The 14632-nt window shown below is 43.6% G+C and overlaps 3 protein-coding genes and 1 long non-coding RNA gene across 10 annotated transcripts in view; 2 read left to right on the forward strand and 2 right to left on the reverse strand.

Moving 5' to 3' along the window:
* Positions 1 to 13402, forward strand: part of LOC115137934 (basement membrane-specific heparan sulfate proteoglycan core protein-like) — an 83076-nt gene extending 69674 nt beyond the window's left edge. Inside the window, exons 19-20 of the mRNA XM_065025375.1 lie at positions 10153 to 10269; positions 12873 to 13402. Coding sequence (XP_064881447.1) covers positions 10153 to 10269; positions 12873 to 12952 — 197 coding nt within the window. The 3' untranslated portion in view covers positions 12953 to 13402. The remainder of the gene's footprint in view (positions 1 to 10152; positions 10270 to 12872) is intronic.
* The window catches only part of LOC135574291 (uncharacterized), a 237640-nt gene that overhangs the window by 43201 nt on the left and 179807 nt on the right, over positions 1 to 14632 (reverse strand). The window lies entirely within an intron of this gene.
* The window catches only part of LOC115118802 (Fc receptor-like protein 5), an 83011-nt gene that overhangs the window by 19365 nt on the left and 49014 nt on the right, over positions 1 to 14632 (forward strand). For 6 of the 7 annotated variants that reach the window (XM_065025376.1, XM_065025378.1, XM_065025379.1 and 3 more), the window contains one exon: positions 5477 to 5737. The exons of the other annotated variant lie outside the window; for it this stretch is intronic. In XM_065025376.1, the coding sequence (XP_064881448.1) occupies positions 5477 to 5737 (261 nt within the window). The remainder of the gene's footprint in view (positions 1 to 5476; positions 5738 to 14632) is intronic. 7 annotated transcript variants of the gene reach the window in all.
* The window catches only part of LOC115118803 (C-type lectin domain family 4 member F-like), a 94058-nt gene continuing 89690 nt past the window's right edge, over positions 10265 to 14632 (reverse strand). Inside the window, exon 9 of the mRNA XM_065025386.1 lies at positions 10265 to 10685. Within this exon, the coding sequence (XP_064881458.1) occupies positions 10679 to 10685 (7 nt within the window). The 3' untranslated portion in view covers positions 10265 to 10678. The remainder of the gene's footprint in view (positions 10686 to 14632) is intronic.

Below are 14632 nucleotides of genomic sequence, written 5' to 3' on the forward strand. Positions count from 1 at the left end.
CAGCCGTTGTTGCTCCTAGACGTTTCCACTTCACAATAACAACACTTACAGTTGACTACAGTTAGCTCTAGCATGGTAGAAATCTGACAAACTGACTTGTTAGACAGGTGGCATTCTATGACGGTGTCACATTGAAAGTCACTGAGCTCTTCAGTAAGGCCAATCTACTGCCAATGTTTGTCTATGGAGAGTGCATGGCTGTGTGCTTGATTTTATACACATGTCAGCAACGGGTGTTGCTGAAAAAGCCGAATCCTAATTTGAAAGGGTGTCCACATACTTTTGCATATATAGTTTATATGTCTAAAATAATAGTTACCGTACTACTTACTGAAGCCAGATCCTACTTTGGAAAGATTGTTGCTCTGACTGCGTTTGTCTTTATATACATTTATGTAAATTCTAACTGAATGGAGTCAACATATGTAAAATATACTTATATCACAATGTTACAGCATCAGCTGAATTACCAGACAGGTATCCAGATGTTTTGTGCATTATTTTCACAGCTCTTCCCAAAACTACTCTGACTGTGAAGCCAAACCCTGCATACACTGGAGAGAAAGTCACTCTAATGTTTTCAGTGACGTATGACAGTAGATGGAACTATCAGTGGAACAAAGACTGGAATTATAATGTAGTGTCCAAGTCTGTCAGACATACTATAACAGGAGACACTCACACCATCAGTAGAGCTGCTGAGTCTGACCAGGATCGGTACTGGTGTGAAGGGAACAGAGTGTCTAGACCCACAAACTGGATGCAGTCTATCATAGTGCCATCCGTTTTGTCACCAAAGAACCTTATACCACCCACCACCACTGTATGCTCTAGTCGGCTGGCCCTCTACATATTCGTCGCCAGACCCACTGGCTACAGGTCATCTACAAGTCCATGCTAGGTAAAGCTCCGCCTTATCTCAGTTCACTGGTCACTAATATGGCAACACCCATCCGTACTGTACGCTCCAGCAGGTGTATCTCACTGATCATCCCTAAAGCCAACACCTCATTTGTATTCTTCGTTCCAGTACTCTGCTGCCTGTGACTGAACTGAACTGTACCCTATCTGAAGTTGAGACTTTTCTCTCCCTCACCAACTTCAAACATCAGCTATCCGAGCAGCTAACCTCGCTGCAGCTGTACATAGTCTATTGTAAATAGCCCACCCATTTCACCTACCTCATTCCCATACTGTTTTTATACTGTTTTTTTAAATTTTTTATTTACTTTTCTGCTCTTTTGCACACCAATATCTCTACCTGTACATGACCATCTGATCATTTATCACCCCAGTGTTAATCTGCAAAATTGTATTACCCTACTCTCCTCATTGCCTTTTGCACACATTGTATATAGACTGCCCATTTTTTTTTCTACTGTGTTATTGACTTGTTAATTGTTTATTCCATGTGTAACTCTCTACTGTTGTCTGTTCACACTGCTACTTTATCTTGGCCAGGTCGCAGTTGCAAATGAGAACTTGTTCTCAACTAGCCTACCTGGTTAAATAAAGGTGAAATAAAAAATAAAAAATAAACATCTTCACAACCAAGTGATCCTGTCACTCTCACTGTAAAAGGTGAGTTACTTTGTGTTTTTGTCATAAAGATGGACACTATTTATATTGTGTCAGAATTCTCAGTTAAAGTATTTGGACAGTGTTGGGACAGTGTTGGTACAGTGTTGGGACAGTATTGTTACAGTGTTGGGACAGTATTGTTACAGTGTTGGGACAGTGTTGGGACAGTATTGTTACAGTGTTGGGACAGTGTTGGGACAGTGTTGGTACAGTGTTGGGACAGTGTTTGTACAGTGTTGGTACAGTATTGGTACAGTGTTGGTACAGTGTTGGGACAGTGTTGGTACAGTGTTGGGACAGTGTTTGTACAGTGTTGGTACAGTGTTGGGACAGTGTTGGGACAGTGTTTGTACGGTGTTGGTACAGTATTGGTACAGTGTTGGGGCAGTGTTGGTACAGTGTTGGTACAGTGTTGGGACAGTGTTTGTACAGTGTTGGTACAGTGTTTGTACAGTGTTGGTACAGTATTGGTACAGTGTTGGGACAGTGTTGGTACAGTGTTGGTACAGTGTTGGGACAGTTTTGGGACAGTGTTGGTACAGTGTTGGTACAGTGTTGGGACAGTGTTTGTACAGTGTTGGTACAGTGTTGGTACAGTATTGGTACAGTGTTGGTACAGTGTTGGGACAGTGTTGGGACAGTGTTGGTACAGTGTTGGGACAGTGTTGGTACAGTATTGGTACAGTGTTGGGACAGTGTTGGTACAGTGTTGGGACAGTGTTGGGACAGTGTGGTACAGTGTTGGGACAGTGTTGGGACAGTGTTGGTACAGTGTTGGGACAGTGTTGGGACAGTGTTTGTACAGTGTTGGTACAGTATTGGTACAGTGTTGGGACAGTGTTGGTACAGTGTTGGTACAGTGTTGGGACAGTGTTGTTACAGTGTTGGTACAGTGTTGGTACAGTGTTGGGACAGTGTTGGGACAGTGTTGGTACAGTGTTGGGACAGTGTTTGTACAGTGTTGGTACAGTATTGGTACAGTGTTGGTACAGTGTTGGTACAGTGTTGGGACAGTGTTGGTACAGTGTTGGGACAGTGTTGGTACAGTGTTGGTACAGTGTTGGGACAGTGTTGGTACAGTGTTGGTACAGTGTTGGTACAGTGTTGGTACAGTATTGGTACAGTGTTGGGACAGAGTTGGTACAGTGTTGGTACAGTGATGGTACAGTGTTGGGACAGTGTTTGTACAGTGTTGGTACAGTATTGGTACAGTGTTGGTACAGTGTTGGGACAGTGTTGGTACAGTGTTGGGACAGTGTTTGTACAGTGTTGGTACAGTGTTGGGACAGTGTTGGGACGGTGTTTGTACGGTGTTGGTACAGTATTGGTACAGTGTTGGGACAGTGTTGGTACAGTGTTGGTACAGTGTTGGGACAGTGTTTGTACAGTGTTGGTACAGTGTTTGTACAGTGTTGGTACAGTATTGGTACAGTGTTGGGACAGTGTTGGTACAGTGTTGGTACAGTGTTGGGACAGTTTTGGGACAGTGTTGGTACAGTGTTGGTACAGTGTTGGGACAGTGTTTGTACAGTGTTGGTACAGTGTTGGTACAGTATTGGTACCGTGTTGGTACAGTGTTGGGACAGTGTTGGGACAGTGTTGGTACAGTGTTGGGACAGTGTTGGTACAGTATTGGTACAGTGTTGGGACAGTGTTGGTACAGTGTTGGGACAGTGTTGGTACAGTGTTGGGACAGTGTTGGGACAGTGTTGGTACAGTGTTGGGACAGTGTTGGTACAGTGTTGGGACAGTGTTGGGACAGTGTTTGTACAGTGTTGGTACAGTATTGGTACAGTGTTGGGACAGTGTTGGTACAGTGTTGGTACAGTGTTGGGACAGTGTTGTTACAGTGTTGGTACAGTGTTGGTACAGTGTTGGGACAGTGTTGGGACAGTGTTGGTACAGTGTTGGGACAGTGTTTGTACAGTGTTGGTACAGTATTGGTACAGTGTTGGGACAGTGTTGGTACAGTGTTGGTACAGTGTTGGGACAGTGTTGTACAGTGTTGGGACAGTGTTGGTACAGTGGGTACAGTGTTGGGACAGTGTTGGTACAGTGTTGGGACAGTGTTTGTACAGTGTTGGTACAGTATTGGTACAGTGTTGGTACAGTGTTGGTACAGTGTTGGGACAGAGTTGGTACAGTGTTGGTACAGTGTTGGTACAGTGTTGGGACAGTGTTTGTACAGTGTTGGTACAGTATTGGTACAGTGTTGGTACAGTGTTGGGACAGTGTTGGGACAGTGTTGGGACAGTGTTTGTACAGTGTTGGTACAGTGTTGGTACAGTGTTGGGACAGTGTTGGGACAGTATTGGTACAGTGTTTGGACAGTATTGGTACAGTGTTGTTCTGTGAAGTCTCCAAACTCCAAAGCAGTAACAAACATATTGTTAAATGAGTTTAGTACAGAGTAATTGTTTATATACACACTGTATTTCTATTGAGAGGAGTCTGTCCCAAACACTGACTCCTAAACTTCATGTTTGAACATAAAGAAAAACATTTATATAGAGGTTTCATCTTTGTATCTGTGCCATTATGGTGTCTGTTACAACACGGGCAGCACATCTACATGTTAATGTTGCATGTGCCATAATCTACCAACTGTGTTACAGAGGACCACTATGTGGGTAGTGGACACTTCAGGAAAAAGAGTAGAGTTTTGAGATGAATAGACAACAGGAGGGTTCCAACCCTCCAAGACCCCAAACATTGACATAAATTTGACCAAAACACTCTACTGAACTGTACCCTATTCTATTGTACTGTGCTCTACTGAACTGTACTCTACTCTATTGTACTGTGCTCTACTGAACTGTACCCTACTCTATTGTACTGTGCTCTACTGAACTGCACCATACTGAACTGTACCATACTCTATTGTACTGTGCTCTATTGAATTGTACCGTACTCTATTGTACTATACTCTACTGTACTGTACCCTACTCTACTGAACTGTACACTACTCTATTGTAGTGCACTCTACTGAACTGTACCCTACTCTATTGTACTGTGCTGTACCCTACTCTATTGCACTGTGCTCTACTGAAGTGTACCATACTCTATTGTACTGTGCTCTACTGAACTGTACCATACTCTATTGTACTGTGCTCTACTGAACTGTACCATACTCTATTGCACTGTGCTCTACTGAACTGTACCATACTGAACTGTACCATACTCTATTGTACTGTGCTCTACTGAATTGTACCCTGCTCTACTGTGCTGTAGTTGAATGTGGTGTTCTGCTGATCTGTACCCTACTCTATTGTACTATACCCTACTGTACTGTACCCTACTCTACTGAACTGTACACTACTCTATTGTACTATTCCTTACTGTACTGTAACCTACTCTACTGAACTGTATACTACTCTATTGTAGTGCACTCTACTGAACTGTACTCTCCTCTATTGTACTGTACTGTACCCTACTCTACAATACAGTACTCTACTGAACTGTCCCCTACTCTACATACTGTGCTCTATTGTACTGTACCCTACTCTACAATACAGTACTCTACTGAACTGTACCCTACTCTACAATACTGTGCTCTACTGAACTGTACCCTACTCTGTTGTACTGTACTGTACAGTACCCTGCACTACTGTAATGTACTCTACTGAACTGTACCATACTCTATTGTGTGGTGCTCTACTGAACTGTACCCTGCTCTACTGTACTCTAGTTGAATGTGGTGTACTGTGTTCTTCTGAACTGTGCCCTACTCTATAGAACTGTGCTCTACTGTACTGTACCCTACTCTAGTGTACCCTACTGAACTGTATTCTACTGATCTGTAGTAGTAGTTACTGTACTACTTACTGAAGTCAGATCATACTTTGGAAAGATTGTTGCTCTGACTGCATTTGTCTTCATATAACTGTTTCCACAGCTCTGCCCACGGCCTCAGTGAAGATAGTCACTCCACAGGGTCTCCTCTACCCTGGAGAGACAGTCACTCTGCAGTGTGACATATCAGACAACACAGACTGGACGTACCGCTGGTTCAGAAACAATGAAGAGCTTCTCATTAAGACCAGGAAAAACACCCTCTCTCTCCCTGACCAGGCTGGTCAGTACAGTTGTGTTGGGAGGAGGAGAGGTCGGCCCCAGATGTCAAATCACAGCTTTTCTCTCCCCATCATCGTCACTGGTGAGTACATATCTTTACATAATTTACCTAAGGATGAAAAACCATCTTTGCTTGATTAACAATCCGATATGTCAGTCCTTACCCGTCCTGCTGATAAGAGTGGGTCGGTTGTACTCATGGATTGGACAGTTTATATAAATGAGTGTCAGAAGTCCTATCTCAGATTTAATCTCTCCATCATCATCACTGGTGAGCTCACTGTTTGTCTTCAATCTGAATTTTGTAAATCCAGAGCCAATGAGGGTTATTCTAAATACAGATATATACACTGTAAATTCTAACTGAATGGAGTCAACATATGTAAAATATAGTTTTATCACAATGTTACAGCATCAGCTGAATTACCAGGCAGGTATCCAGATGTTTTGTGCATTATTTTCACAGCTCTTCCCAACTCTACTGTAGCCAACTATATTGCACAGTGCTCTACTGTACTGTGCTCTACCCTACATTACTATACCCTACTCTATTGCACTGTGCTCTAGTGAACTATACCCTACTGTATTGCACTGTGCTCTACTGTACTCTACCCTATTCTACTGTGCTCAACTGAACTGTACCTTACTCTATTGCACTGTGCTCTACTGAACTGTACCCTAATCCATTACATTTTTCTCTACTGAACTGTACGCTACTTGAATGTATTGTACTGTGTTCTCCTAAACTTTACCCTACTCTATTGTGCTATGTTCTACTGTGCTGTACCCTACTCTTCTGTACTGTACCCTACTCCTTTGTACTGTGCTCTACTGAACTGTACCCTACTCTATTGTACTGTGCTCTACTGAACTGTACCCTACTCTACTGTACTGTACCCTACTGTACTGTACTGTGCTCTACTGAACTGTACCCTACTGTACTGTGCTCTACTGAACTGTACCCTACCCTACTGTACTGTACTGTGCTCTACTCAACTGTACCCTACTCTCTGTTACTGTACTCTACTGAACTGTACTGTACTCTACTGAACTGTACCCTACTGTACTGTGCTCTATTGAACTGTACCCTACTCTATTGTATTGTGCTCTACTGAACTGTACCCTACTCTACTGTACTGTACCCTACTGTACTGTACTGTGCTCTACTGAACTGTACCCTACTGTACTGTGCTCTACTGAACTGTACCCTACTCTACTGAACTGTACCCTACTCTAGTATACTGTACCCTACTCTACTGTACTGTACTCTACTGAACTGTACCCTACTGTACTGTGCTCTACTGAACTGTACCCTACTCTACTGAACTGTACCCTACTCTAGTATACTGTACCCTACTCTACTGTACTGTACTCTACTGAACTGTACCCTACTCTATGGTACTGTACTCTAGTGTACTGTACCCCCTCTAGTGTACTGTACCCTACTCTATTGTACTGTACTCTACTGAACTGTACCCTACTCTAGTGTAAAGTACCCTACTCTATTGTACTGTACTCTACTGAACTGTACCCTACTCTATTGTACTGTACTGTACTCTACTGAACTGTACCCTACTCTATTGTACTGTACTCTACTGAACTGTACCCTACTCTATTGTACTGTGCTCTACTGAACTGTACCCTACTCTATTGTACTGTACTCTACTGAACTGTACCCTACTCTATTGTACTGTGCTCTACTGAACTGTACCCTACTCTATTGTACTGTGCTCTACTGAACTGTAACCTACTCTATTGTACTGTGCTCTACTGAACTGTACCCTACTCTATTGTACTGTACTCTACTGAACTGTACCCTACTCTATTGTACTGTGCTCTACTGAACTGTACCCTACTCTATTGTACTGTGCTCTACTGAACTGTAACCTACTCTATTGTACTGTGCTCTACTGAACTGTACCCTAATCTATTTTTATATTTTTATTTTCCCTTTATTTAACTAGGCAAGTCAGTTAAGAAAAATATATTATTTTCAATGATGGCCTAGGAACCGTGGGTTCACTGCCTTGTTCAGGGGCAGAATGACATAATTTTACCTTGTCAGCTCGGGGATTCGATCTTGCAACATTTCGGTTACTTGTCCAATGCTCTAACTGATTTGCACTATGCTCAACTGAACTGTAGATACAAACCCTGTGTTCCCGAAGAGACAGTTGCTCTGATGTGTTCAGTAGGGTCTGACTGTACTGGAGTTATAAGTGGTACAAAGACAGGAATTATAATGTAGTGTCCCAGTCTGTAGTACTATAACAGGAGACACCCTCACCATCAGTCAGAGTTACTGGTCTGACCATGTTCTCTGCTGTTGTTGTTGTTATCTTACCATTCAAACCTATTCACATACCAACAGACTATCAGCCAAAGACCACACTGACTTCAGACAGAGAGAGTATATTCACAGGAAACAGTGTGACATTGAGCTGTACTGTAGAGTCTCCTGGATGGAAGTTTTACTGGTACAGACACAGACCAGACTCTACACCAGTAACCACAACCTCTGGATACTCCTGACACACTCAGCTGGGTCAGGGTCTCTGATGGAGGACAGTACTGGTGCAGAGCTGGGAGAGGAGACCCAGTCTCAAACTACACCCTTTACAGTGACCCAGTCCAGATAAACATTACTGGTGAGTTTTATGATAAATGGCTGTTAGTGTGGATAGAGAGTAACCATAGGGTATAATATTTTGTCTGCTCATTGTATCACAACAATTATAGCTAACTTGAAGCTATATTCATGAGTAGACCTATTGATAAATTAATACATTCAAATTGTGCAACTATTTATTCAGTTAGTTGTCTGTGTTGTGTCTATGCAGAGAGGTTTGTTGCTGAATTCTGACCCTCCAACCCAACTGGACCCAGATATTCAGTGGAGAGACTGTTACTATGAGATGTGACATACAGGGAGGAGGAGACTCTGACTGGAACTACAGATGGTATAAGAATAGTCTGGTAGTGATCCCCTTTAACACAAAGCCTGAGTACAGAATCAGTCCTGTCTACTGGTATAACAGTGGTTCATATACCTGTGAGGGTGTAAAGGGAAACAAGTTCTCCAAGACCAGTGATGCTGTACAACTGACTGTGTCTGGTAAGTATATATAATCATGTAAACATCTACATTGGTAACTATAATTATTGCTAAAACTGAAAGTATTGAAAACTGAAACCTGTCCTCTATCAAATCACAGATCTACTGTGCTCAACCTGTCCTGTATCTCTCCTCAGTGGCTGAACGCTGGAGACTACTGAACTCTGAGCTGTCCATTGACATTTTTCTCTACAGGCTGGAGGTTCTCCTGGTACAGGACTGTTCCCTACAGAGCTGGGTTACCCTACCCTATCAGACAAGTCTTACTCTCTACAGCCCCTATCTGACAATGTGACTAGTGAAGACTCTACACTCTGATCCCTGCTGGTCCTACTCCCACAGGAGGATATGTGTGTAGAGCTGGGAGAGGAGACCCAGTCTATGATACACTCTACAGTGAACCTCAGTTTCTCTGGTCAGGAGGTAACTAACTGCATTTAAACTGTATTAAATCATCTTTAAGTCACCCTCATGTGTCTATATAACTATAGGTTTGACTCTGTCTCTCTTTGTTTCAGATCTGCAGCCTTCAGTGTCTCTTACAGTAAATCCCAACACAACTCAACACTTTACTCAAAGTACTCTCACTGAGCTGTGAGCTGAAGGGGAACTCTACTGGATGGAGACTGAAGAGACATACAGAACAGCATGGCGGTCAGAGTGTCCATCTACCTGAGATCAATACCCAGAATCCACCTGCACCATCACATCATTGAACGGTACAGTGGAGTGTTCTGGTGTGAGTCTGGATCAGGAGAGAACAGTAATGCTGTCAACTTAACAGTAAATGGTACGTCTATTGTACAACATTCACTAATCTTTCATAAATGCATGTATAATGTAATATGTTCAATTCTGTGAACTGAATGATTTTTGCATTTCTAGGCAAGTAAAATTAAGCTTTTAAGATGTTGATGTATTGTGAGTGATGACTGCCTTGTTTAGGGGCAGTATTATGTATATATTATTTTACCTTGTCAGCTGGAGAGTCCTGTCCATCTGTGACTGAAGGAGACTCTGTGACTTGACCAATGTACATTTAACATTTGAACAAATGCTAAACCAAGACTGATTTCCAAACCCTGGAACACTCATCGAGAATGAGAGACAGATGCATCTGATGTGTTCAGATGAAGGATTCTATGAGTGTAAATCTGGAGTTATAAGTGGTACAAAGACAGGAATTATAATGTAGTGTCCCAGTCTGTCAGACACACTATAATGTGATTTAAGTGTTCATGTTAATATATGTTTTGGATTTCCACTCCTCTTGAAAATATGATCTCTCAACTAAATTGTCAAAAGACGGCCATCCTACTTTCTTTTCATGCTCTATAATCTGAAAGATATATAACCTTGATGGTAAACATGTGTTTTTCAAGTCCCTCCAGGTTCCATTGTCTCCATCTCTCTGACCAGGCTGCTGTGTGGTCTACTGGTGGTGTCTCCCTTTCTACTGGTGTCCATCGTGCTGACGGTGAAATGCTGCAGGGCTCGAGGTGAGAACTTTATTTCAGTGTATTTAAAACAAATCAAATGTATTTATATAGCCCTTCGTACATCAGCTGATATCTCAAAGTGCTGTACAGAAACCCAGCCTAAAACCCCAAACAGCAAGCAATGCAGGTGTAGAAGCACGGTGGCTAGGAAAAACTCCCTAGAAAGGCCAAAACCTAGGAAGAAACCTAGAGAGGAACCAGGCTATGTGGGGTGGCCAGTCCTCTTCTGGCTGTGCCGGGTGGAGATTATAACAGAACATGGCCAAGATGTTAAAATGTTCATAAATGACCAGCATGGTCAAATAATAATAAGGCAGAACAGTTGAAACTGGAGCAGCAGCATGGCCAGGTGGACTGGGGACAGCAAGGAGTCATCATGTCAGGTAGTCCTGGGGCATGGTCCTAGGGCTCAGGTCCTCCGAGAGAGAGAAAGAAAGAGAAAAGGAGAGAATTAGAGAACACACACTTAGATTCACACAGGACACCGAATAGGACAGGAGAAGTACTCCAGATATAACAAACTGACCCTAGCCCCCCGACACATAAACTACTGCAGCATAAATACTGGAGGCTGAGACAGGAGGGGTCAGGAGACACTGTGGCCCCATCCGAGGACACCCCCGGACAGGGCCAAACAGGAAGGATATAACCCCACCCACTTTGCCAAAGCAGAGCCCCCACACCACTAGAGGGATATCTTCAACCACCAACTTACCATCCTGAGACAAGGCTGAGTATAGCCCACAAAGATCTCCGCCACGGCACAACCCAAGGGGGGGGGGGGGGGGGGGCGCCAACCCAGAAAGGATGACCACAACAGTGAATCAACCCACTCAGGTGACGCACCCCCTCCAGGGACAGCATGAGAGAGCCCCAGTAAGCCAGTGACTCAGCCCCTGTAATAGGGTTAGAGGCAGAGAATCCCAGTGGAAAGAGGGGAACCGGCCAGGCAGAGACAGCAAGGGCGGTTCGTTGCTCCAGAGCCTTTCCGTTCACCTTCCCACTCCTGGGCCAGACTACACTCAATCATATGACCCACTGAAGAGATGAGTCTTCAGTAAAGACTTAAAGGTTGAGACCGAGTTTGCGTCTCTGACATGGGTAGGCAGACCGTTCCATAAAAATGGAGCTCTATAGGAGAAAGCCCTGCCTCCAGCTGTTTGCTTAGAAATTCTAGGGACAATTAGGAGGCCTGCGTCTTGTGACCGTAGCGTACGTGTAGGTATGTACGGCAGGACCAAATCAGAGAGATAGGTAGGAGCAAGCCCATGTAATGCTTTGTAGGTTAGCAGTAAAACCTTGAAATCAGCCCTTGCTTTGACAGGAAGCCAGTGTAGAGAGGCTAGCACTGGAGTAATATGATCAAATTTTTTGGTTCTAGTCAGGATTCTAGCAGCCGTATTTAGCACTAACTGAAGTTTATTTAGTGCTTTATCCGGGTAGCCGGAAAGTAGAGCATTGCAGTAGTCTAACCTAGAAGTGACAAAAGCATGGATTATTTTTTCTGCATAATCTTTGGACAGAAAGTTTCTGATTTTTGCAATGTTACGTAGATGGAAAAAAGCTGTCCTTGAAATGGTCTTGATATGTTCTTCAAAAGAGAGATCAGGGTCCAGAGTAACGCCGAGGTCCTTCACAGTTTTATTTTGAGACGACTGTACAACCATTAAGATTAATTGTCAGATTCAACAGAAGATCTCTTTGTTTCTTGGGACCTAGAACAAGCATCTCTGTTTTGTCCGAGTTTAAAAGTAGAAAGTTTGCAGCCATCCACTTCCTTATGTCTGAAACACATGCTTCTAGCGAGGGCAATTTTGGGGCTTCGCCATGTTTCATTGAAATGTACAGCTGTGTGTCATCCACATAGCAGTGAAAGTTAACATTATGTTTTCGAATGACATCCCCAAGAGGTAAACTATATAGTGAAAACAATAGTGGTCCTAAAACGGAACCTTGAGGAACACCGAAATTTGCAGTTGATTTGTCAGAGGACAAACCATTCACAGAGACAAACTGATATCTTTCCGACAGATAAGATCTAAACCAGGCCAGAACTTGTCCGTGTAGACCAATTTGGGTTTCCAATCTCTCCAAAAGAATGTGGTGATCGATTGTATCAAAAGCAGCACTAAGGTCTAGGAGCACGAGGACAGATGCAGAGCCTCGGTCCGATGCCATTAAAATGTAATTTACCACCTTCACAAGTGCCGTCTCAGTGCTATGATGGGGTCTAAAACCAGACTGAAGCATTTCATATACATTGTTTGTCCTCAGGAAGGCAGTGAGTTGCTGCGCAACAGCCTTTTCTACAATTTTTGAGAGGAATGAAAGATTCGATATAGGCCAATAGTTTTTTATATTTTCTGGGTCAAGGTTTGGCTTTTTCAAGAGAGGCTTTATTACTGCCACTTTTAGTGAGTTTGGTACACATCCAGTGGATAGAGAGCCGTTTATTATGTTCAACAACCAGTTTATCCAGCTGGATACTCTCCTTCTATATGTCATGCTCTCTGATTGTTTACATTTTATAGCTGTGTACAGTTGAAAGAGCAGTTGGATCAGTTTCTCTCTAATGATATTTTCCATCCATTTTTTTCCTGTAGGTTTGTGTTCAACAGTCAAATCTCCTCAAGACCAGATACCATGTGATGATGTCATCGAACAGAACGAATCCTTAGTGTGATCATTACAGTACGAACTGTAAGCTGAACAACCACTTTTATGATTGTAAAGTTTTTACCATTGACATATGATAGTGTTTTACTGAGTTTAATATCACTGAATGGAATTTCACAAATGCTGAATTTTATGATTTTGTAAGTTGACGTTTTCAGCTTGTAAGCTTCCCTTTGTTATTGTTGATTGATGTAGATTTTTTTATATTACACTTACCTCTTTATTTCAGTTTGTTAATTAAACAAGAGTGTAGTGCATTTTTTACAATTAAAAGTCAAATGTGTTGTATTTTAAATACCGTCATGCTTTTTAAATGCAGGTGTATATATTCAGTACTTGAATCCTTTCTGTTTTTTATTCTAATTTAAAATACTAAAGATGTGTTTATACCTGGTTGGTCAACCTACTATAACAGTTAAGATGGAACACGTAATGCAGTAAAAACATTTTTTTTTTTTACTTAATGCAGTTTTAACACTTATTTTTATATTAAAGGTAGACTCAGTGAAATTACGTTGCCAAGAGTATCACTGCAGATATTGAGATGAGCGAGATGCAGGACTTCACTCTCACAGTCACAGACAGTATCTGCCCATATGCACGGGTTCACTTCACGTGTTCACAGTCCGGTAGCCACCGGACCAAAACAAAGAAGAAGTTGAGCCTCATGCTTCAACGCTCTTAGTTGTTCTGGAAATTGAGCCACTATGCAGTTTACTTTCTACATCTACGTCTGTCACGTTCGTTATAGCGATGAGAACAAGGCGCAGCGTAATGAGAATACATCTTTAATGAAACGAAGAACACTGAACGAACTATACAAAAAACCCTAGACAATACAAAAACTAAACGAACCACCCCTTGTCACACCCTGAACTAACCAAAATAAGAAAGAAAACAAAGAATACTGAGGTCATGGCGTGACAGTACCCCCCCCCCCCCAAAGGTGCGGACTCCCGACTACAAACCTAAACCTATATGGGAGGGTCTGGGCAGGCATTACTCCGCGGTGGCGTTTCTGGTGAGGGACGTGGACCCCGCTCCACTTCTGACTCGGCCCACTGGACTGATGGTCGAGTTTGGAGTGAGTGGCGCCTAAGGACTGGAGGGAGACTCTGGCAGATCCGGACTGGAGGGTTCCGGACTGTGGCCCGTCGTGGGAGGTTCCGCCGGACGCTCTGGACTAGATACTGTCGCCGGACGCTCTGGACTGGGTACTGTCGCCGGACGCTCTGGACTGGGTACTGTCGCCGGACTCTCTGGCCTGGCGAGGCGCACTGTAGGCTTAGTGCGTGGTGCCGGCACTGGTGGTATCGGGCTGAGGACACGCACCTCAGGGCGAGTGCGAGGAGCAGGAACAGGGAGTACTGGACCCTGGAGATGCACTGGATGCCTGGTGCGTGGTGCCGGCACTGGTGGTACCGGGTTGGAGACACGCACCTCAGGGCGAGTGCGGGGAGGAGGAATAGGGCATACAGGGCTCTGGAGACGCACAGGAAGCCTGGTGCGTGGTGTTGGCACTGGTGGTACTGGGTTGGGGAGACGCATCTCAGGGTGAGTGCGGGGAGCAGGCACAGGACGTACTGGGCTGTGGAGGCGCACTGGAGGTCTGGAGTGTAGAGACTGACACAACCCATCCTGGCTGGATGTTTATACTTGCCCTGCAAATGCAGGGCGCTGGCACAAG

This window comes from Oncorhynchus nerka, linkage group LG12 (assembly GCF_034236695.1).
Source record: "Oncorhynchus nerka isolate Pitt River linkage group LG12, Oner_Uvic_2.0, whole genome shotgun sequence".
Lineage (NCBI taxonomy): Eukaryota > Metazoa > Chordata > Actinopteri > Salmoniformes > Salmonidae > Oncorhynchus > Oncorhynchus nerka.